This window comes from Phocoena sinus, chromosome 17, assembly GCF_008692025.1.
Source record: "Phocoena sinus isolate mPhoSin1 chromosome 17, mPhoSin1.pri, whole genome shotgun sequence".
Classification (NCBI taxonomy): Eukaryota; Metazoa; Chordata; class Mammalia; order Artiodactyla; family Phocoenidae; genus Phocoena; species Phocoena sinus.
Genome location: NC_045779.1, coordinates 40,770,667 through 40,796,809, shown reverse-complemented (window position 1 = coordinate 40,796,809; position 26,143 = coordinate 40,770,667). Strand labels below are relative to the sequence as shown.

The 26,143-nt window shown below is 39.4% G+C and overlaps 1 protein-coding gene across 2 annotated transcripts in view; it reads right to left on the bottom strand.

Moving 5' to 3' along the window:
- CPQ (carboxypeptidase Q) overlaps window positions 1–26,143 on the bottom strand; it is a 478,941-nt gene that overhangs the window by 325,217 nt on the left and 127,581 nt on the right. For both annotated transcript variants that reach the window (XM_032609957.1, XM_032609956.1), the window contains exon 4: window positions 12,386–12,593. In XM_032609957.1, coding sequence (XP_032465848.1) covers window positions 12,386–12,593 — 208 coding nt within the window. The remainder of the gene's footprint in view (window positions 1–12,385; window positions 12,594–26,143) is intronic.

Sequence of the window (26,143 nt, the reverse complement as noted above, 5' to 3'; positions counted from 1 at the left end):
CCCTACAAAGGGGAAAAGGTACCTCTCTAATGAAGAAATCCTGAGATACTGCCTTAGACAAGTGATCAAATTTAGCCTCACTCATAAGGAAAACTGGTATTCTTCATTTCCTTACATAATGCAATAGGAGGGACACAACATCATCTATATAGAATTCTTGCCAAAAATATTTAATTTGAATCTAATAATGAGGAAATAACTCCAAACTGAGGGACACTGTGCAAAACAGCTGCCCTATACTCCTCAAAAATGTCAATGCAATAAAATATTTAAAAGACTAGGGAACAATTCCAGACTTAAGGAGACTAAAGATACATGAAAACTAAATGTAATGTAATATCTTTGATTGGGTTCTGGATTTTTTTTAGAAAGCAGGAACATTAATTATTGAGAGTGGGGGATAATTGGGATCTGAATATGGATGGAATTTACATTATATAATATTTATATGACAATGTTAAATTTCCTAAGCATGACAATGATACTGCATTATGTTAGAGAAGATCCTTGTTCTTATGAAATACATGCACATATATTATGGTTTAAATGTTTCATGGCTGGACCTACCTTATTTTAAATTGATTAAGAAAGTGAAAGACAGAGAACAAATGTGGCAAAATGTTAAATAATGAATGTAGATGAAGGGTATATGAGTGGACACAGAAAGCAACTAAAAAACTTGATAAGTTAAAATTCATCAACGTTTAAACCTTCTCCTCATCAAAATTAAGCTAAAAACAATAAACAAAAAAGAATAGGTAAGACACCGACTGAGAGAAAATATTTGCAAAACATGTATCTGACAACGGACTCGCATCTAGAATATATAGACAACTCCTACTACTGAATAATTTCAAAACAACCCAATTATAAAATAGGGAAAAGATTTGAGCAGACTATTCACAAAGAAAGATTCAGAAATGACCGATCAGCATGTGAATGCGTGTTCAACATCATCAGTCATCAGAGAAATGCAAATCGACTCTTCACTGAGATTCAATACATACGCACCAGAATGGCTAAAATTAAACGGACTGACAACACCAAATTTCAGTGAGAATGCAGAGCACTCTGAACTCTCACGCATGGCAGGTGGCAACGTGAAATGGTACCACCTCTCAGGAAGAAGTTAGGCAATTTCTTACAAAGAGTGTATGAGTCATCTAATATTCTTTCAACTTTACCACAGATTGATATTTTACCCCGAAAAAAAGTTGAGGGAAAAATCTGTGATGCTTTAGAATGTGGCTTCATCAAATAGACATGAGGCAGTATATATCCATTTATAGTTGGTTCTCTATTCTTCTGATCTTAAGATGATTTTTTAATAGTAACTCATTCAACAAATATCTCTTGAGTACCTGCCATGGGCTGACAATCCCCTGTGTACTGAGAGTATAATGGTGTACAAGAAAGACAGTCCAGTCTTCATGGAATTTATATTCTCATGGAGAGACACATATTGAACAAGTAGAGAGAGAGAGAGAGAAGTTACCAAATGTTATTAGGCCTCTGAGCATACAGAGGAGGTGCGAGGTAACAGGAGAGGCCTGCCTGCAGGGAGAAATTTTCACTTGCCATCTGAAGATTGAAAGGGAGTCAGCCATACAAAAAGCTGGGGGAAATAGCATTCCAGACAGAAGGGTTAGTGAGTGCAAAGGCCCTGAGGTGGAAAATAGATTGGATGGTGTTTAAATAGAACACTGTCTGCATGTTGGTCAGCTGGCCGTTGGTCACAGACCTGAGTCACTATACCTTTGGCACTACATGCAAGAACAGTATGGAGCATTCAAAGTGAGGTCAAAGAGGATAGAAAGAGCAGAACAGAGTTTTAAGCCAAAGACTGAGGGAGTCTACAAGAGCAGGTTCCTGAAATCGGGAGGTAACTGGGACCCAGGTCTCTGGAGCACACAGTGAGGAGAGCTCCGGAGCTACTGCTTTTTAAGATATTCCAGTTCATGTCCACCTACCTGCTTAGTCCTGTCATTATCCAATGATGATAATAACGATGGTAACAACCATGATTAGGATAAGATGCCAGTTATATAATTCACTGATTGCTTCCCATGTCTCAGGGTCTACATCGAATGCTTGATCCTATATAATTCTCTCAACAACTCTGAAGTAAACAGTATTCTCCCCATGTTACAGACGAGCAAACAGGTTCGGACATTAAACAAGGTATGTAGACTCAAACAACCTCTAATTGGCTAAACCTGCATTTGAATCTAGGTCTGTCTGATTCCGGATCCCACTCTCTATATTGTTACCTTTGTTAATCTCCAGTCTTCCTGGCAGTACCTTCTGATTGTTACTTTCTCCAGGGAGCTAAAGAAGCCAAAGAGACAGTTGAATACAAGAGGACCTTTGGAATGGTCTTCAGCTTCGATGAGAGAGAGAGAACAAAAGCACATGCACTCGTAAAAGGCTGACTTGAGGCTACTGGGGATTATCTTGGCTCATACGCTACACTAGACATTTTTCAAAGGGCACTGCATAAGCAGACAACGTTGTCATAATCCTGAAACCTGAATTCAAAATGCATTAATTTCTTTCTACCACGACAGATTTGGAAAAACATGATGTGGTTCTTAAGCTTGTGCTTTCGAAAATCAGAAAGCTGGAAGGTAGAAGGTGAATATTTATTAATATTTTAAAATTATGAATATGCAAAATATCAACCAAGAATAAATTTTTATATCAAGGTTATAAGCAAATGAAAAATGACAATCTGTCCTAAGAAAGCAAACAGAACATTAATTATAGCAGCCTTACAAAGCACCAAAGTAATAGCAGTTTACAATTCTTTTCCAAAATTTACATAACTATATAGTCTCCTTTCAGATTCCAGAGATCCTATTTTTGATAAGCAGCAATTCAAAAGGTTAGTCACCTCATCTATATTATTATCCAACTTTTATGAATGGGAAATGGTGACACCTCAAATTTACATGCTAGCCAAACCTGATAGGTTGCCTCTAACTCTTTTTCTTCATTCATTCCAGCAATACTGTGTGCCAGGCATTGAGCACAGCCTGGAGACACTGAGATGAGTAGGACACACAGTATGTCCCCAGGAGAACTTCAAATCCAGAAAGAAAAACAGACCAGTAGACACACAACCCCAACAGAGTTCGAATAGGCTAAACAGATGGAGGTCAAAATGGCAATACGATGTTAAGGGTTGTCTCCCAACCAGACAGAAGCAATTACAACACTGATATTAAGTAAATTAAGTTCTTCTTTCTCTCTCCTCCCTCCCCCTTTCCTACCAGTCTTCCTTCCTTCTGTTCTTCTCTTTCTCCTTCCCTCCCTCCCTCCCTCTCTTCCTCTTTTATTCAATAAGCATATCTAGTCATTACTTAGCAAGACTATATAATAAGAGTACTTTACATGTATGCAAAACTTACTGTGTCAGGCGATAATAATATCTCATTTAATCCTCACAAAATGCCCGGATTAATCCTCACATTTAATCCTCACCGCATTTTACAGGTGAAACTGAGGTTCAGAGAGTTTACATGATATACCAAGGTCACACATCTGTCAAGAGGCTGAGCAAAGACCCAGGCACTGTGACTCTAGAACTGAGGTTCTGAAGTATACTGCCCGAGTGTGTCCATTACGAAGTTGTATACCTGTCACACTATCTGAAGCAATAATAATTCAGTGATTAAAGGACATTTTGGAATTTCTAACAAAGGCCTTCTAAACAAAGACTCTGCCTTTCAAAAATCAGAGAGAGGGCTTCCCTGGTGGCGCAGTGGTTAAGAATCTGCCTGCCAATGCAGGGGACACGGGTTTGAGCCCTGGTCCAGGAAGACCCCACATGCCGCGGAGCAACGAAGCCCGTATGCCACAACTACTGAAGCCCACGTGCCTAGAGCCCATGCTCCGCCACAAGGGAAGCCACCGCAATGAGAAGCCCGTGCACCGCAACGAAGAGTAGCCCCCGCTCGCTGCCAACTAGAGAAATCCCGTGCACAGCAACGAAGACACAATGTAGCCAAAAATAAATTAATAAATTTTTAAAAATCAGAGAGAGAGAGAGAGAGAGAAAAAAAAAAGGATGATGAGGAGAAAAAAATGCAGTGTTCAATGTGGGTCTTCTCTGGTTTCCCCCCTTGGGAGCACAGTGGCCCTCCACCTGCATAAATGATGAGAATTGGCATCCTGCGTGATTACTGTGCATCTGTTACGAGCCTCAGAGTGAATTAAGCAAAAACAAAACAAGGAAAGAAAAGAACCTACTAATCAAGGCTAGCCCGGTTGTACCATTTGGAGTCACGGTGATATTTTCCTTATTTTGTAATCACCAGCAGGCACGTATGCCCCCCAAATTGCAAAAACATTTCAAAACAACTTAAATCAAGCTCGATAGCTAATTATGCTAAGGTCACACGAAGAACCAAACCACCAGGACATCAAAGATCCCAGACAGTCTAAGTGTAAAGTAGCAGCGTTCATTTTTCTCCCATTAAAAAACAAGGGGAGGGGTGGCAAGTTCTTTTACTCTCTGAGAATAAACTGGCTTTTTAAAAATCACCTAAATAGACCTCTTAAGACATTTCACCTCTGCTCTGAATGTTTTAAACTGGTCCTCTGATTACAAAAATGTTCGTGTTAAAATCTCACCAAGATGCTTCTTAAGATGAAGAATGTGTTATAAATTGTAATGGTTTTAATCAGAACCCTCTTTGAAGCTATTTACTCTAGCGATGTGGCCCAACCATTGCTTCAATTATGCCACTTATCGACTCTATTAATTAAATTATTCATTATAGGGACTGATTTATGTACTTTCTCACAGCTCTCTCACCAGATGGTCTAACATCCTCCACAAACATCACCTGGATTCACTCATCTTTCTCTCCAGCTGAATGTTTAATCAGATCTTATCTTCTAACTGGATTGCTTCTCTATCCCTCCTCTTCACTCTGTCTATCAATACAGTACACAAAGGCCAAGTGGCATAAGACATAAACTAGTAGTAGTTACAAAGACAGTTCTATCCGCAGCTCATTCCCACCGTCAATGCATTCTTACCCAGTATGGTGATGCAATTTTCACAGTAAAGTGAAAGGAGAGCCTTTTGCATCCTTAGCTGATTACAACTTACAGGCTGAGTTCAATTATCTGGGGCAATGGAGAAAATAACTAGGAAAAAAATGTATATTTGGCAATGGGAATACAACAGGCAATTTGGCCTCAGTAGAGTTACTTTCTGAATTATATTTTGTTTGGTCTAATATAAAAATTACTTTGCATTCTTGAGCTCGCAGGTTGAGAAATCGGGAGGCAGAAGTCCCAAGGTGTACCGCACTGCAAGGAAGCCAGCCTAGAATTTTAAATTGCCTTGGGTGATCCAAAAGTAGATAACAGAGACATGAAATGCTCAACTGTTTTCCTTACAAAATATAAAAGCCAGATTAATGGGACTATCTCACAGCCACCTCAAACTCCAAATGTCTAAAAACCAAACTGGTCATGTTGCCTCCATATGGGTTCCCTCTCCTGACCCCTCTGTCTCTCATCATTCTCTAGTCCCCAAGCTGGGTACAGGGAAACCTGGAAACTGCGGCAGAATGCACATCCCATCAACAGAAAGGACTTGGTGGCCGATCCACTAGGCTGAAGTTCTCCTTACAGAAAATACAAGACGTCACCCCCAGCTATAGTTCTTTCTCTAAAACCACAAACCACTATTTTTACATAAAACTCATGATTTTAAATAATCGGTCTGGACTGAATGCAGATTCAGCCTTTGTGTTCAGTCCTTGCCTTACTGTAACTTTGACTCCTCCTTCCTCCCTTCAAATGCAGCCAGTCCCCAAGTTTTGATAATTTTTGCAAGCTGTTCTCTTGCTCTCTGTACATCCCCTGCTCGAGGAGTCCCTGCTTCACCGACACCTACTCACATGACTATCCAATTCTCCTAATCATAAGGCTCAATCAGCAACTGCCTAAGTGCTTGCCTCCTGCCCCAGCTTCTGGTTTCTCTGGTAACCGATGAGCCAACCTGACATCAGGTCCCCCTGTAACTGGTAGCCTCCTCTTCCCCCAAGTAGCAAAAACTTCTGCCCTGTCTTGCCTGCTGTCTGCCGTACACAGTGTGGTCCCACTCCAGCGCTTTGCTTCAGACTTGTAAGACTTTCTATCCAATAAACTGTGGTGCTCTCTGTTGCTGTCTCGGCTTTTTCTTCAGTCTTGCAGCTGGGCAATTGCAAGGCCTGCTGGGTGCAGCCCAACACCCTCCTGCTGTCTCCTTCTCTCTGTTCCCACGGCCATCATCTATGTCCTCATTACTTCACATCTGCATGTGACATCAGTGTCCCGGCTTACCTTCTCAAAGCACCTCATCTACCGTCAGCACATTGATCTTTCTGAAACAGTTCCCAAACTTTCACATACATCAGAATCACCTGGAGGGCTGTTTAAACCACAACCCCCAACCCCAAGCATGTTTTAATTTAATGGGTCTCAAGTGGGGCCTGACAATTTGCAAATCAATAAGCTCCCAGGTGAGGTTGATGATGTTCCAGGGACCATACTTAGAGAAACAATGCACTAAAACATCCCCCTCCAACTCTAACACAATCAATGATTCCTCATTTCCCCCACATTAAACTTAATTAAACTTAAAACTCCCCAATCTGGTACTTTGGATTCTTCATAAATCTGGTCTCTTCCTCTCACCTCAAAATTTCATTTCTCTGATCTCCTATGAAACCTTGCTCCAGTCAAACCGGTCTACTTGTGTATTACCCAGTGCATGATGCACTCCCACTTTCTTGTCTTGATCAGGTATAGAATGCCTTTCCACCTCCTGCCTCTTGTTCAAGTTCAACCTCTTCATCCAGTACACCCAAAACCTACATTCTCAATGTAGCCAGCCCCCATCAGACTTCTGTTACCTCTTCTAGACTCCTGTAGCATTAGCTCTCCAGCTAAATCTAAAGTGCATGAAATCTAAAGTGCATGGCATTTAGAGCCAAAGGCTCTCTGGGTATGAATCGTGGTTCTTTCATTAGCTGTGCAACTTGACTAGCCATTTAACCATTCTGAACCTGTTTCTCCCTCAGTGAAAGAGCAATAACAATATCTATTTCTATTGGGTTGCATAAAGAATTAATTGAAACAAACTATTTAAGCCTTTGGAGAAGCATAAACAAAGTTGGTGTTTAATAAATGTCAATTTCCTTTCTTGGAACTTCCCTGGTGGTGCAGTAGTTAAGAATCTTCCTGCCAATGCAGAGGACACGGGTTCGAGCCCTGGTCCGGGAAGATCCCACATGCAGCAGAGCAACCAAGCCCGTGCGCCACAACTACTGAGCCTGTGCTCTAGAGCCCACGAGCCACAACTACTGAAGCCTGCGCGCCTAGAGCCCGTGCTCTGCAACAAGAGAAGACACTGCAATGAGAAGCCCGCACACCACAATGAAGAGCAGTGCCCACTCACCGCAACCAGAGACGGCCCACATGCAGCAACGAAGACCTAACACGGCCAAAAATAAATAAATAAAATAATTAAAGTAAATAAATAAAACTTTTAAAAAAATGTTCCTTTCTTTGTCCCTTTCCTCAATCATGCATTTAGCACTAAATATAAAATATATTACACTAATCATGTACATTTTAAGCTTACCCTCCTCTCTTTTAGCCAGACAGAATATTTCTGAGGAACCAAAAACATGTCTAATTCATCTTAGCAACCCTAGTACCTGGCAACTTCTGAGCAAATGGTAAGCTCTCAATAAATATTTACTAAACAATATGATTAATTTGAGAAATAATGTAAGGCAAGTGGTTCCACAGAGCAGCTTTCCTCTGCAGAAATTAAATCTCTTACAATTACATTTATCCTTAAAATGTTCTCCTGTGACAAAGGCAAAATGTATTTTACAAACAGAAAAACTAAAAAAGATCTAATGGGAGTCCCCATTAGATAGTCCCCACTTGACACTTAATATTGAACAAGAGAAAAGTCATTATAAAAGCATCAATGAAGGAAAAATCTTCTCTTTGAAGTAAATTTGAGCCCCAAAAACACTAATAATGGGAATACAGAGAAATAACAACAAAGAATCCGGAGATAGTGCTGGCAACAAGTAATGGACTGCCTTTTGAGGACATGTCATGTAAGCATGTGACGTTGTACTTCTAAAACGGCTAATATTGATACGTGCATTGACAGGTGTCAAGTCACATTGGTAAAACACATTTCCTGTCCTTTAGGAGAGTCTCTTAATTTCGAAATCAAGCAGCGACAAATTTCTATTCTGTTCTCCTGTGTTGCTGACTTCTTACACTTTTCCTAAACAGGATCCAGCATAACCCATTGCCATAGAGCTAAGGGTGACCCAAAAGATCATTGTGTGTGAATAGTGTGGCAGAAAAAATGGTATAATCTGGCATATTGGCATCTGGATGTTTTCCTCCAAATACAGAGCAAAGTGCCCCAAAAGTTCAAGCTGATTTCAATTCACTATACAGAGGCTACACGGTCTGGTCAGAGAGCACTAGGAACCGGGTCACCTGCTTTGTTGTAAGAACCTAACCACGACTGATCACATAACCTCAGACAAGTGGATTCCTCCAACAGTCATTTCCAGAGTAACCACCATGTATCAAATATGATACAAGATGATGGGGACACAGAGGTAAAATGTGTAATCCATGTTTTCCTGGAACTTACAGTCTAGTGTTGAGTCAGGCGATTGGAGCAGACTGCACAGCTGTTCACCAAACTCATTTTCCTTTCACCGCGAGCATGAAGATAGACCAGATTTCCTAGCCTCCACGTAACTGCACCGTGGCTGGTGGAATGTAAGCAGTGAGGTATGCCGTACCCAGGCCTGGCCACAGAAAACCTCCCCCTTGATTATCGACTTTCTCTCTCCAGTTCCTTATTTGCCAGCTGGATGCAGGGCACCCTGCAGAGGACTCTGATTTCTTAGAGGTGATGGAGCCACAGATGGAAAGGAGCAAAAGTCCACCTGCTGAACACCCTCCTGGAACTATTATGTGAGCAAGAAAGAGATTCCTATTGTGTTAGGTGTCTAAGTTGCTTGCTACAACAGTTAGTCTACCCTACCAAAGCATGAACCCAAACTACCTCCAAGATACTATGATACAGAGTATGCACAGGATGACATGGGATACCCAAAAGAGGCAGCTCACCTGGGCTGGAGTTGGATATCAGGCAGGGCTCCCCAAAAGAAGAAACACTTAAGATGAATCTTGAAGGACAGTGTGAGATAGTGAAGAAGGGAATAGAAGGTTGCAGAGGAGAAAGCATTTGCAAAGTCGTGAAACTTGGAGGAAATGGGGTGCACTGCGGCAGCCTTAGTGATTCCTGACTAGTAGAGTGTGGAGTGATGTTGGGAGGTGGAGGTGCTCAATATGCATTGGCTGAAATGACTGATAAAGAGCAGAAGCTAGGAGATGTCATAGCTCCTAGAAATGATGGATAAGGGAAGAGGAAAAAAAGTAATCAAGGACCATCTAATTTATAAGGCAGAACAGATGGCATTCTCTTCACTGAGATAGAAAATGCAGGAGAAAGAGGTGAAAGAATGAGTTCAATTTTGAAAAAAAAAGGAAGAGAAGAGAAAAGAAAGGAAAAGAAAAGAATCTGAGATAGCTATGGAACACCCAAAAGATAAATCGGCAGGTAGTTAGATGTATGGACCTAGAGCTCAGGCAGTGGACAGGAGAGATGGGTTTGGAAAGGGTCCCCATGCTTAGGGCTGAAGTCATAAGCATGATGGGATTGCTCAGGTAGAATATTAACAGTGAGAAGCCAGAGAAACAGGGAAGAAAAGGGAAAGTGGGAAAGAGCAGGAGCTAGAGAAAGAGACATTATGAGAAAGAAGTCATAGAAGCCAAGGAGAAGAGATTGAAAAAGCAATCAATAATAAGGAATACTTGAGAGGGGTGAAATAAGATGATGGCCTGAAAAATGTCCATTATATTCAACTAGGCAGCTATTTGTGACCTTAACAACTTCCATTTCAGTATTTGGAAGAGCCAGGTTAAAGTGATCTGGAGAGCGAATGAGGGATGAAAAATTACAGATAGGAATATAGAACACTCTTCAAGGAAAACTGGCTCTAAAAAACAAATTGGCCTGAAGTGGACGAAGAGACAGTTTGTTTCGTTTTGGTTTTCATTTTTCAAGATGCAAGACTTAAACACATTAACATGCTGAATTCTCTGAACTTTTCTTTCTTTATCTTAAAATGGGGATAATAATGCCCCTTCTCCTTGGTCCACTGGATTGTTGTCAGAACAAATAAGATGACGTATGTGAAAGATTCTAAAGTACTATGTAAAGAGCAATGTTATTTTGTATTCATAAATGTTGAAAATATGGAGTTATAAAAGTTAAGAGTCCACTGAAATATGTCTGGCTATCAAATCAATGAAAAAATTATAATCAGTCTGGATCTATAAATATTAAGAAAAATGTCTTGAATGCACACTACATGTTGGCAACCCTAAACCTTAGAGGCTAACGACAGATTTCTAAGTCCTTTGCTGGACGAAATTCTTCTGGTGCTCCTAGGTTACAGCCTGGGCTTCCAGATGTCTTCATTATACCAGGAAAAAAACGTCAATGAACCCTGGCAGATTGCTGTGCATTAAGTCATCTGGGAGTTTATTAGTCTTATGAGTAGTAGTTGTTAAATGAATATTTCTGGCATTCACCCAGTTTCACAAAGCAGCAGAGTAGTTCCATAATTTCGATCTCAGGACCAGTGAAATCATGGTGAATGGCCACAGGTTGCTGTGTTATTCTAAGGGGTGACTGAGGTATTCTGGGAAGTAAGCTAGCCATTTCAGGACTTCCCTCCCGGGAAAAGTAACCATCCGAAAGAATATGGTCCAATCATTATTTCACTAGTCACCAAAACTTTAAAGACTCCACAAAGAGCATTATTTTTAGCACTGTGACATCAGTGTAACTAGGTTTTCTCTCATAAAACTTCTAACAAGTGGTTTTAGCATGCCCCATCTTCCTCCCCTGGGATGATACCTTATCCCCATAAAAGAAAAATGTCCCTTTCCTTTTCTCTGCCCTTTTGGACAACTCCTCTGACTGGGTTTCCTAGTTGCTGATGTGTCCTCAGTTATTTTTAAGGGCGTAGGGTGCTAATTATTTAAGGTCAAGCAGCTGTGACTCCAGCTCCAAAGAGCAATTGTGCAGAATAAAGAATGCTTCCTTTACAAAGATATTAAAGATCTAGTCTTGAGACTCAAATAAACCCTATTTGCAATTATTTTTACTTTTTTTTTTTATCTTAGAGAGACCAGGCCACAACACTAAAACGGTGCTTCTTTTATCCATGTTTCTCAAATATTTTATCCTTGATATGTGACACTACGATATGTAGCTATTAAACTAGGCCCAATGTCTGCAGGTCAATTTTTGGACTTTTTATCCACTGCAATGCCGAATTTCCTCCTACAACTGAGGCTCAATAAAGCATGTTGCAATTACCTCAATCAGAAATACAAAGAAAAAGACAAAACTTACGCTGCCCTCAAAATAGACCTTCATAAATATCAAGTATCTTTCATAAGTTTACCTCATTCAATCTTAAAATAATTTTGTAAATGTATTATTGTTAATTATCACTAATTAATAGAGAAGAATGCTGAGGCGCAGAGTTTTAAGAACATTCCCAAGATGGTATGAGATTAACAGATACAAACTACTATGTATAAAATAAATATGGAACAAGAATATTTTGTATAGCACAGGGAATTACAGCCATTACCTTGAAATAATTTATAATGGAGTGTAATCTGCAAAAATACTGAATCATTTTGCTGTACACCTGAAACTAATATAATATTGTAAATCAACTATACTTCGATAAAAAAAAAAAAAGAAGAACATTCCCAAGGCCTCACGGTTCTTCAGAAGCAGAAGCAGGTGTACATCCAAGGTCCTCTGCTGCCTCAACTCTTTCCACTACGCCATAGATGGCCCCTATCATGTAACCTGCTTTATTTGTATTTCACTTCTCTAGCAACAATGGAAAAAAGCCTGGCTGCCTTTAGGAATCTTTGATGAAATGCAGACATGAATTCAGTTTCTCCCTCCAATGAAAATATATAAAATACACTGGTTATATATAGAATGTTATGGGATCATCATGGATGTGGAAAGCTTTGTAAAGGAATGCACAAACGATGCTTGGAAGCCTGAAAAGGCCAAAAAAGATATTACAAACAAATGAACAAATGTAGAATGGGGGAAAAGTTCCATGAACAATCAGTATTTTCTTTTGACTGGCTTGTTTTTATTTCAAAAGGGCTTCTCTTTGATGGAAATCCCTGGTTTTTGAAAGCATTTCAAATGAACATAATGACCAACCTGTAGATGGAGAAGGAAGCCACCGATCGAATGAGGGATGCCAAAGCCCCCACTTTGGCAGCTTCCACCGCCCCCTGGATGCGGTATTGCACTGCCCTCGAGTAGTTGGTGTAAGGTTGATTGTAAACGACAATCTTCCCTCTTGCTTCTGGGGCCCTTCTCTGCAGTTCGTCGAAAGAGGTCACCACCAGAACTTCTGCTGTAATGCCTACAAATAAAAGTCATACAAGGTTAACATATGGTTTCCGATCAGCCAGGGTGAATTGGCACACAAAAGGTCACACGTGTTCTATCCACTACATCTGGCAAACTGGTTTGCAAAGATCAAAGTTTCAGAGCCATTTGCTATGGGAGAAAGATTCTGGGGGTTAGCCAGTTTCCCAAGAAAGAGAAAAGGCATTCAAAAAATATACGACTCATAAGGTTTTTCAACTCACTTGACCAGCTGCTATTAAATCACAAATTGCTTGAAAAGATGTCTTTTTTTGCCTCTTTCCCACAGAATGACAGCCATTATTTATTTTTAAAAATGCATTTTAGAAAGCTCCCCTTGGGTTTAAAGAAACATATTTATCTTTTCATAAAACTATTTTGATATGTTGCTAAACAACCTTCACTGACATCATACAAAGGATGGCAGTTTATAAAGAATGTTCTTCGAAGCCAACGATCTTCATAAATCCAACTTTTAACAAATGGTTAATGTAACCCTTCTCAAGAGCCACAAAAAGTCAGCTTGTTTTCTTTTCTTCCTTGTACCAAACCCTTTTAAAGAATGTGGAAACTTCCCATGCCTCTCGCTTTATAGTACATGTTCATCGCCAAACCTATCACTCTTCTTCAGATAAAAATTCTGAAGATGTTGTCTAATTGTCCTATAATCCTGTTGTCTCACTTAGAAAGATGTGGCATATTTCCTCATACCACAAGACTTGCCCAGATCTTCCTGATTAGGGAACAGGATTTCACAGCTTGCACGAAGTCATTCAAAAACTGCTAGACCACTGAAGATTCAATTTGATGGAGTAGTTAGTGTGACAAGAAAAAAAATATTTAGCAGCAAAGGCCAGACGCAGTAGCTAAACATAACGATCTAAAATCAAGTGTCAGGCACCTACTGTTTTATGGCTTTAGCCAGGCAGTCGTGAAATATGTCAGTAAAACCCAAGTATCAACATAGATTTGGCATACTTCTTTAATTTTGCAAACTAGAGAACTGGGTTCTTCTGGAAGCTTAACACATGTCATTAAAATAGTAACTGTTACTTGGAGAATCCTTTTAAAATGCACTGCAGATATGAGAGAATTCTTGCTGTCAATATGGACCCCATCACAATGGATTCTTTGGGCTGGCTCCTCTCCAACTTCCACCATCCGGACTGAATTTGTACTTTCACTTTAATGTGATTGACTACAGATCCATAAGCATGTCTCCACCAACATTCGGAACTCAGAATTTGATTTATAATCTAAAGAAAGCGATGTACAATTATGAAAAGTAAGGACGCCACTAGCTTTTTCACATGATAAATATGTGTAAAAATACAAATAAGGGTTCAGCTAGACAGACTTTGAGATTCATAACTTTCTGAAACCTGGAGTTACCTTGAAATTTGACTGGTGTTATTGTTGGCATAGCACAGGAATTTTGTTGATGGTTTTCAGCTGTTCCTAATGAATAACAGATTCAATGGTCCACCCAAGGGGTGTCCCGGCAACAGGGTAATTTTGGCATCTGGATTGGAGCCACTAGAAGTGAAGCCAAATTTCTATACGTCTTCATAGGCCACTGCACAATTAAAGTCATACAAGGGTAGAGCTTCACTATAGTGTGTGGTTCAAGTTCTTTTAACAAATGTGAGTGATGGAGTCCTAAGGAGCCAAAACCTAACCTAGACACCAGTTGCCAATGCAAAACACTAGTAGCAGCGATAGATCAAAACCTATCACCGTGAACTTGGAAGAAGTGTTCAAATTAATGTTTTCCTGAAAGCTTAGCGTCATCTCTGATTCCTCTGTCTCCTTCATCCTCCAGATCTCATCAGTCCTCAAATACTGATAATCTTACCCCTTAAGTGTTGATTGAAAGCAGGTCCTCTACTCTACCACAGTAACACCCGCTCACATCAGGCCCTGGTTATCTCTCTGTTGGACTGCTATGAATTCCTCCTCCTCTACCCACCACCACCAGTGTCCCAGCCTCCAGCCCAACTCCCTCAAATTTAACTGCCACAAAGCTGCCAGGGTGAACAACTTGAACTGCTGAAAAGTCAGATGAGCCCATGTCACCATCCCCCTGCCCCCTGCCCCCTCTGCTGATTACCCAGCACTTCAACATACCAGTCAAAGCCTATCTATCTCTATAGACACAGGTTCCCTTTTATTTTAAATCCTATCAATACTAAACTTAAAAGTTCCCACTTGCACCACGCCAGTCCACTTCTCAGCATCTTTGGTCATGCTATGGTACATCATGTCTTGTTGACCCCAGTCTCCTAACTTTGTCATGTGACTAACACCTATTTATCCCTCAGGATGCCATTTAAGAATCACTCCCTCCAACTCTACTCCATATTCTGTAATAACCTATACGGGAAAAGAATCTAAAAAAGAATGAATATATGCAGATGTATAACTGATTCACTTTGCTGTACACCTGAAAGTAACATAACATTGTAAATCAACTATACTCCAATTAAAAGATAAAAGAAATAGACGGAAAAAAAAAAAAGAATCACTATTTTAGGGAGCATTCCCAAGGCCTCTGGCCTCTTGTCTCATCCCCCTCCCTCCACCTCCAGGAAGGCTGGTTCATGCACCACTCTCTTTTCAGAGGAAAGTTCATACCTGGGCACTAGACGATGAAACGGTTTATTTATGACTCTCTCTACCACCTAAACTGTGAACTCCTCAGGGTTTGGGGCCATGTTCACTTTTGTTTGTATCTCCTGGGCCTAGCATAGTGCTTGGTATATGTGTAGGAAGTCAGTCAATAAACTTTCCTTAGATGGCACTGCTCCAAACAAGGGACCATTGACTGGGCCTAAAGCGTTTCCATAAAAGTGCAATTTACCTTTAAAGTTCGATAGCGCTTCTCCCGCAATAACTCAAGAGTCTGACTCTCTGACCACCCAGAGCACAGATGCACCAGAATAACCAAGCCAAAAAGGTCCTGGGGCAGTCAGAACAGAAATATAAATTCCAAGTATGAAAACTCAGATACTTGAACATAAGAAAGCTCTTCTGCTCTTAGAGCCTAGTTACCCTTACTTTATAGAAAATTCTAAATCTAGTGCTTAAACCTATGAACTATAAGAGACAACAAATCAAAAAGGAGAGATAGGTTTGGAAGCTGATAGCAGTACCACAAAAAACAATGTCAGAGACAGGAACATGAAACATAACAAATACATACTTACAGACTTCTTTGCAATGTCGGAAATGTTCTCTATCTGGGCTAACATAGTAGCCATTAGGCACGTGTGGCTACCGAACACCTGAAATGTGACTAATGTGACTCAGAAACTGAATTTTTAACGTCATTTATTTTAATTAATTTATATTTAAATTTAAATAGCCATATGTATATAGTGGCTGCTATGTGGAACTCACAATCACTGCAGGTTCAGCCATTATGTAGGCAAGTAGGCAAAAGCATCTCTGCTGGCCCTGAGGGATTTGCAGAAGGTGAGAGGAGGAGGGAAGGGACTTTTCTGAGTAGCATCAGAAGAACAGGCCACTATAGAAAAAGATGCCATTGGCCCTACCTAAACTTACATCTATGTTATATTCTACTATTTTCTCTACCCTTCTCTATAAAAGAAGGACACAGGCCCATCAACTGCCTTGTAAACTGCAGGGTCTCTCTTGGAACACAGTGACATGAGACTCACTCTGGCCAATGGAATGTGAATGACCAGTGTGTGTGGTCACAGCTTAGCAGGAACTTTAAGAGCCATTGCAAGTTTTGACTGTCGCTAAGAGCCCTTTATGCTTCAGCCACGAGAATGGCATGTTCCAGATGGGGGGTTCTCCTTCAGCCTGGATCCTGGAGTGAAAGAGATAACTGAGGCAGAAACAAAGGCACTACTGACTTTATATATATATATATACACACACACATATATATGTCATAGATGTACATATACATATATATATATATATATATATATATATATATATACACACACACACATGACATAAATCTTAGTGGTTGCAAGCCATAGAGACTGGGGGTTGTCTGTTATCCCTGCATTACCAAGGAAGAGCTGAGTAATGCAGGAGCCCTGAATTCAAAGTTTCTATCAGGGCATTCACAGTCTGCAGCTGATGACAGATAAGATATAGAATAAATATATTTAATAACTTAGGGAAGACTGTTCAGTGAAAATTACATAACTACTGTCTTCCTCCTATCACACATCAAAGCGATCAAATGATTAACACCAAACAGTAGGAAACAAATAAATCTGAAGAAGAACTGAGCAAGAGTCAGTGATTTAACACACGCAGACTAAATGACAAAGCATTTTAAATAGGAGATAAACCCTAGAGATCATTAAAATACAGTCGTGGCAGCTCAGTTAGCTAACCTACCTGATGTCACTTCTAAGGAAACAAGCAGCCCTGTTGTATGTTAAATAATTCTATATACTTTTGATAGATTTCAATATTTCATATGTAAATGCATTTTCCCTCTAAATTCCACCTTCAAAACCCAAGGGCAAAAATGATAGAAACTGGTGTTCTTATGTTTGTATCAAGTACAAAATAATGTTATTGTACTGTTATATCAGAGAGATAGAATAACTCTGTGACAGCTTGGCATTCCAAAATGGGCTTTGTTTAAGCTATGTTTTGAAGTGTTAACTGTCCTATGCTCTTCTTAGAGAAGTAAAACTTGGGGGGGAAAATACTGTAACCAAACAGAATTTCTGCCCTCAATAATAAGAAACCTGGCTCAGTTTCATGATTCAGTTTGACACAGCAATTTGCCTCCAAAAGAAGTTTCTAGAGACACGATGGAAATATCAGAACCATATGAATTACACAGGAAATCTCCCTGGATGCCATTTATTAAAGTCCATTGGCTGAAGGACATAAACTCAACTATCAACGTCAATCCCATTACAATTACAATTCAAATCCATCACCATACAGTTTAAGCAGGAGAGATTTAAGCACAAGGGCAGTAACCACATTTAACAGGTGAGAAAATATGAAGTTTCAGGAAGGTACAGGCAAGTTCAAATATCTTATCAAACTAGAGAGTGGCAGTGCTTGAATATGAATCTAGGTCAGATGGACGCCAAATCCATGCTCTTCTCAACCCATTCCACATAGCATCCCTTCTAATGAACTTAAGTCAGCATGTACTTGTATGTTTTCTTGGACTCTCTCCTCAGGCAGCCAATAAACTTCCAAGGAGCCCAACATCCTGTCCTATTCCACAAATCCCTGGATTTAGAAAGTGGAAAGGAAAGGCAAAAATGTTTTGAGGGCTCACAAATCAATAAGTATCATTAATTTTTCAAATATTCAGAGATCTTGTGTTGCCTTCAGGATACCCAAAGTCACATATTCCCTGCTTCCTCTCCCCTATCTCTACCTGTTTTACAAATAACCCATCTTTCTATTCTCAGCCAAATATCTATTTGATTCAGCAAGTAGTTGAATCAAACTAGACTCAACTTAAATAACTGACGTTAAGGTGGGAGAAGTGTATTTCCATTTTAAAAGAGATTTTCACCTACAATAATTTATTCATTCAAGAAATGTATTTGAGCCCTTCTGATACGCCAGGCCATTCCAAAGTGCTAAAGATACAGTCAATGATATAGTGATTTCACTAATGAAGATTACATTCTAATGGGGAGGACTGGTACCCAGCAAACATATTAATATATAATTACAACTTAATAAGTGAAATACATGATGCTCTAAAATTGGAATCCTTGGGATTTGATCTAGTCTGACAGGATCTTGAAAATCTTCTAAGAAAAGGAAACACCGGGCTTCCCTGGTGGTGCAGTGGTTGAGAGTCCACCTGCCGATGCAGGGGACACGGGTTCATGCCCTGGTCTGGGAAGATCCCACATGCCGCAGAGCGGCTAGGCCCGTGAGCCATGGCCACTGAGCCTGTGCGTCCAGAGCCTGTGCTCTGCAATGGGAGAGGCCACAACAGTGAGAGGCCTGCATACTGCAAAAAAAAAAAAAAAAAAAAGAAAGAAAGCAAAGGAAACACTGAGTTAAGAAACTGATGAATGAGTAGACATTAACTAAATGGAGCAGGAGTGGAAAGGGAGAAATAAAATATTCCAAGCTGATTAAATAACATACGCAAAAGTTCTGAAGTGAGATGAAGTCCAAGCAACTGAAAGAATACCAGGGTAGAGTGGTAGAGTGATACACGACGAAGATGCAGAGGTAGGGAGGAATCAGTTTAGGCAGGACCTTTAGGGCCACTTTAAGGAATTTGGGAATTTATCAATGAGTAGTTGGAAATAAGTGAAATGTTTTAAGTGGGAGCAGTAATAATCCATCTTCTATTTTTCATCATATAGGACTCCATCCAAGGTGGCAATGGCCTTGTAAGTTTATGTTTCAGGCATTAAATCAGAACAAAAAAAGGTTGCTAACTGTCACAACTTATATTCAACAATATACTGGAAATCTTAACTAATGAAGCAAGACATGAAAAGATATCAAATGGCTAAGCTGGAAAGGAAGAAACAAATTGTCCTTACTTGAGAATGACATAATCATCTGTAGATAATCTGAGAAAATCTACAAAGAAAATATTAGAGAAATCAGCTATGCTGCTTACACAATATACACAAATCAAAAGAACGTATATACCAGGCAAACCCTGATTTTTAAAATGTAACAGAGAAAATTATGTTATTATTAATGTCAACAGAAGTTAACTTTAAAAAACTAAAAATATCAGAGAACAAAGTATCCATTCTTGTGTCCATATTGAGAATGGAGGCCAAAAATAGCCAGGAATATCTCAACAACAACAACAAAACACAGAGAGGGCATGACCAGACAGTAAGGCTTATGACAGAGCTTAAATACTGAAAGAAATGTAATATTACATGAAAAGAAAAATAAATAAATAGAAAAAATAGAGTCCAGAAATAGACCCACTCAGCTATGAAAACTTGGTATATGATACAAGATGATATGGAATACAGCATTCCAAATCAGTGGGGAAATGATAACTTATTCAATGAACTATCCTAGAAAAATATAAAACTGCTCTCTACCTTGCAACATACAGAAAAATAAGTTATAAAGAGATCAACGACACTTTTCAAATTCAACATAATCTCTATCAAAATCCCAACAAAATGTTTTGCAGAGATAGAAAAATTCATTCTAAAATTCACATAGAACCTCAAGGGACTCCAAATAGCCTAAACGATATTTAAAAAGAAAAACAAAGCTGGAGAATTCATATATTCAGATTTCAAAACCATATTAGAAAGCCACTGTAATCAAAACAGTGTGGTACTGGCATAAAGCCAGACATATAGGCCAATGAAATAGAATAGAGAGCCCAGAAAAAACCCTCGCATGTATGGTTAACTGATCTTTGACAAGTGTGCCAAGACAACTTCATCAACTGGTGTTGGGAAAACTAGATATCCACATGTAAAAGAGAAATTGGAAGTTTATCTTACACCATATATAAAAATTAACTCAAAATGGATTAAAGACCTAAATGTAGACATAAAACCATAAAACTCCTAGAAGAAAACATAGGGAGAAAGCTTGATTACATTGGACTTGGCAATGATTTCTAGGGTATGTTACTAAAAGGACAGGCAACAAAAGCAAAAATAGACAACAGGGACTACATCAAATTTATAAACTTCTGTGCATCAAAGGGCACAGTCAACAGAGTGAAAAGACAACCTATAGAATGGGAGAAAATATTTGCAAATCATAATGGGTTAATATCCAGAATATATAAAAGACTCCTACAACTCAACAACAATAACACCAAAACATAAAATAACCTGATTACAAAATGGGGGAAGACCTGCATACACAAAAACCACCACGAGATATTACCTCACACCCATTAAGATGGGTACTATCACAAAAACAAAAGATAACAAGTGTTGGTGAGGATGTGGAGAAACTGGAACTCCCATTCACTGTTAGTGGGATTGTAAAATGGCACAACCAAAATAGAAAACATATCACCATTCCTCAAAAAATTAAAAACAGAACTACCATATGATCCATAAATCCCACATGTAGGTATATATTCAAAAGAATTGAAAGCGGGAATCTCAAAGAGATATTTGTACACTCATGTTCATAGCAGCACTATTCACAACAGTCAAGAGCTGGAAGCAACCCAAATATCCATTGATAGATGAATAGATAAACAAAGTATGGTATATACATACAATGGAATATTATTCAGCCTTAAAAAGGAAGAAAATCCTGTCTCATGCTACATGGATAAACCTTGGTACATTATGCTAAGTGAAATAAAACCATCCCCAAAAGTCAAATATCATAAGATTCCACTTATATAAGGTATATAAAATGATCAAATTCATAGAAACAGAAGGTAGAATGGTAGTTATCAGGGGCTGGGGGGAGGAGAAAAAGAGGAGTTATTGTTTAATGGGTTAGTTTTTCAGATTTACAAGGTAAAAAGGTTCTGGATACCTGTTTCACAATAATGTGAATACACTTACCACTACTGAACTATACACTTAAAAATGCTTAAGGTAATAAATTGTACATTATATGTTTTTACCACAATAAAAAAAAGTTTTTGAAGAAACTATAGTAATATTTATGTCATCAGAGTAGGAAAGGAATTTTTTAAAAGACAAAAAATGGGGCTCCCCTGGTGGCGCAGTGGTTGAGAATCTGCCTGCCAATGCAGGGGACACGGGTTCAAGCCCTGGTCTGGGAGGATCCCACATGCCGAGGAGCAACTAAGCCCGTGCGCCACAACTACTGAGCCTGCGCATCTGGAGCTTGTGCTCCGCAACAAGAGAGGCTGCGACAGTGAGAGGCCCGTGCACCACAATGAAGCGTGGCCCCGGCTTGCCGCAACTAGAGAAAGTCCTCGTACAGAAACGAAGACCCAACACAGCCAAAAATAAATAAATAAATTTATATAAAAAAAAAAGACACAAAAAATGCAAACCACAATGAAAATTTTATTAAATTTGACTATAGTGAAATATAATAACATAAAAACTTCTGTTTGAAAAACACCTAGTAAACAAAGTAAAAGTGCTACAGACTTGGAGAATATATTTGCTCTTCATACAACTAATAGAGGATTAGTTTCCAAACTATATATGGAACTCATGGAACTCTATAAGAAAAAACAAACAATCCAATAGGAAAATGGTCAACAAATATAAATAAGCAATGGGTATAGAAGTAGAAACCCAAAAGACCAGTAAACAAAAAGGTATTAAACCTCTAATTATTCCTCTAATGTATCAATATGGATTAGAAGGTCTCCTATGTGGGAAGTCAACAAGCTCTGTGCTTCCCACATAGGAGACCTTCCCCACTGGGGCATTCCTGATTACAGACTTTAATGGCCACAGTCTTTCTTTTGAATACATTTTTTTAATTGATAAATTTTATTTTTAGAGAAGTTTTAGGTTCACAGCAAAATTGAGGGTAAAATACAGAGAATTCCCATATACTCACTCCCCCTACACACGAATAACCTCCCCCACAATCAACATCCCACACCACAGTGGTACATTTGCTACAACTGATGAATCTACATTGACACATCATTATCATCCAAACCCACAGTTTACATTGGGGTTCACTCTTGGTGTTGTACATTTTATGGGTTTTGACAAATGTATAATGACATGTATCCACCATTATAGTATTGTACAGAATAACTGCCCTAAATATCCAATGTGCTCTGCCTATTCATCCAGAATGTCATATAGTTGGAATCATACAGTATTTAGTCTTTTTAGATTGGCTTCTTTCACTTAATAATATGCATTTAAATCTCCTCCATGTTTTTTCATGACTTGATAGCTTTTTTTTTTCTTAGCACTGAATATCTGCAAGTAACATAGTTTATTTATCTACTTAAATACTGAAGAAAATCTTGGTTGATTGAGAGCTTGGGCAATTTTGAATAAAGCTACTACAAACATCTCTGTGCAGGTTTTTATGTGGACAAAAGTTTTCAAATCCTTTGGGTAAATATCAACAGGTACAATGGTGGATCATATAGTAAGAGTATGTTTTAAGCCAGTGAGGACTGTAAGCCCCTGATGTCAGCAACTGTATATTACTCATTTCTATAGCAACAGCATCTGCACTGAACTGGCATATAGCAGGTGTTCAATAAAAGTTTATTCAGTGAATAAAAGAATGATAGAGGTTCAAAAATCATTTATTGAAATAAGTTATATATTGATGGCAAAATTTAGATAAATGCAAATAACTAGATTCAGATTAGTATATTTATTCATTAGCCCTTAGATAGCCCTAAAAACTAATCTTACCAAAGCGAATAGACTGCTTCCTTCAATGGAGCCTGAATGTCTTAACTTGGAATGAAAACTCCCCGGGAGCATGTATCCACCCAGAGGCCCTTCACAGTTTTGTGCCAAAAGCCTTCGGCTTTCCAGTTTCTAGTCTTTCTAGTGAAAAATCTGTTGTTTCCAAAATAATCGGGGGTGGGGGGTGGGGAAAGGCACTTTGTTGCATTTGCAGCACTCACAATCCCTAATCTAAGTGATAATGAGTCCCTGTATTCCACGGAGGGCGGTCAGGGAGAGCTTAAGGAAACAAATAGATTGATTTGTTTAAAAACATCGAAGGCTAACGTAAATGAAATTGAGTTTATTGATGGTCTCACCCATGATTTAGGTAAGTAGACAGAATAATGACCAAAATGTGTTACTCATTCAAGAAGTGCTTAAGAGAAAATAAAAAATAAACAGAAGACATTTCTGGTGACAGTCTGGTAGCCTGAGTTCCTCACCTAATTCCTACCTGTCCTTTGGAATTGGCTCCTCCTTCTAGAAACGAATACATCAGTTCACAGATGTCCTGATCTGTGAGTAAAATGACAGCCTGGCATCGAGAAATGTCACGTTATCTGAACACACTCACCTGGACAAGTACTGTTCTCTCACCTTGGCAAGGTTATCAGAGTGCGCAGCCCCGGAGTTCTCCATGCCCCTATGACTCAGTGGTCAGCGTGCTAATCTCTGTTAGAGCTCCCAGGCCTTGCCCCCTTCCAGCCTTAGCTTATTCTCTCCTTCCCACCAGAGATGCCTAGAATATTTTGACTACATAAAAGAATGGTTGAGCTACAACTGAGATTCAACTTGTAAAGCAGTAAAAGTTGAGGTTGGAGCCAAATTCTAGGAGGCCTCCACCTGCCACCAACACTGAAGTGTTTGTACTTCTTGTCTTCCTTGTGGGGAAGGGGGCAACACTGGAGGTTTCTGAACAAAATGAAATCACCGTTTATTTTATAACCACATGCTCTGACCTAATCTACAGTACCAAGCACAGCACCAAAATCACAGGAAGAAGTCTCTCAGTCTGAGTGAGGACCCAAATCACTGTCAACCTAGACGACAAATATTTTAGCTTTCTTGAAAACGGGTGTGTTGGGTATTTTTTAATAAAGAGAAGCAATAACGTACAGCCAGAGAACCAGACATCTGCTCAGCTTGAGCGGACAGTCTTGATGGGGACTCAGCATTTTCTAAGAACAACCTTTATTTGTCTCTCGGCTGGTCTAGTAGCAACGCCGTCCTTTCCTCTTATGTGACTGGTGTGCACCAGCGCTTAAGGGCTTTACAAAAGATCAAGAAAACCCATTCCTGTCTCAAAGACTCCATTACCTAAGGGTCTCTTCTAACCATTCCTGTCATTCCTCGACCTCGACAATACTATTCCAGTTTTAGATTTGCACCGGAGATGTTCAAAACAGTCTGGCTATGAGCAAAGATATTACCTCCCAATCACTAACATTTCAATCCCTCCAGTAATATTTTACAGCAATTACTTTCAACAGGGAAGTTCTTTATTATGCATGAGGTGAGAGACACAGACTAACCACATTTTGTTCAATAAACAGCTATAAATTAATACATGCTGTTCGGTGAATAGGCACATCATTTTTGAAGGTGCTTTCAATCCTTTTAAAAATTAATGTAAATTTAAATGTAATTAGACAAATGGCTGAGAAAACATATTTGCTATGGCACTTAACTCAGGAAGGTTGCCAAACCATCTTGAAAGCACGCAAAGTTCTGAGAAGTTATGGTGCAGCCTTTATTTTTCTGGAGGTAGGGGAGGGTGTGAACAGGAAAATACCTGTGCAAGAAAGCTATACTGGCATAAAATATTGCTCCTAAATGCAAATATGGCCAGCCCTCCATATTCACGGGTTCTACATCTGCAGACTCAACGAACCGCAGATCAAAAATATTAAAAAAAAAAAAAAAGGGCAGAAAGTTCCAAAAGGCAAACCATGAATTTGCCATGTGCTGAAAACTACTTACATAGCATTTACATTGTATTGGGTATAAGAAGCAATACAGAGATAATTTAAAGTATATGGGAGGATGCGTGTAGGTTATATGCAAACACCATGCCATTTTATTAAATGCACTTGACCACCCCAAACTTTTATATCTGCTGGGCATCCCAGAACCAATCCTTCCCAGATACCAAGGGACAACTGTATTGCTATATTAGAATACTGAAAATAACTCATTTAGTAAAAATGTAATATTTCTCTTTGAGTACTCCAAAGAGAATTGCCTCATAAGAGTATATAATCGTATATGAAAACAATAATCTACAAAGAAAAGGAATTATTGAGTTAATATCCTAACTATCAGAGTCACTAATGTGGATTTCAAAATAAAGCCCATAAACAAATATTTGGTTTCTATCCAAGTTCCTCTTTCCTTCCACTTCCCCCAATTTATATAGTCACTCATGGGAAACACCGATTTATGTAAAGCAAATAAGCACAAGTATTGGATTAACTCCCCCAATATTTTCACATCCTGACCAAAAACACATTTGGATAAATATCTGTAAGTGCCACAAGAAGTTAGTGGCCCTTGGCATATCTGAAACGTTAAGCCAACAAGTCAGCATATTATTTTAAATTACTTACCAAGATTAGAACATAGGTTTAAATCACCTTGAAATAGAAATTCACTTATTAAAAATGACAGGGGACCTTCAAGTTGGCAGAGGAGTAAGACATGGAGATCACCTTCCTCCTGACAAATACATCAAGAATACATCTACACGTGGAACAACTCCTACAGAACACCTACTGAACGCTGGCAGAAGACCTCAGACCTCCCAAAAGGCAAGAAACTCCCCACGTACCTGGGTAGGGCAAAAGAAAAAACAGAGACAAAAGAATAGGGACGGGACCTGCCCCTCTGGGATGGAGCTGTGAAGGAGGAAAAGTTTCCACACACTAGGAAGCCCCTTCACTGGCAGAGACAGGGGGTGGGGGGAGGGAAAGCAGCTTCAGAGCCACGGAGGAGAGCACAGCAACAGGGGTGCAGAGGGCAAAGCTGAGAGCAGCATCAGTGCCGACCAGCACTCACTAGCCTGAGACACTGGTCTGCTCACCCATAGGGCAGGTGGGGGCTGGGAGCCGAGGCTTGGGCTTCAGAGGTCAGACCCCAGGGAGAGGACTGGGGTTGGCTACATGAACACAGGCTGAAGGGGGCTAGTGCA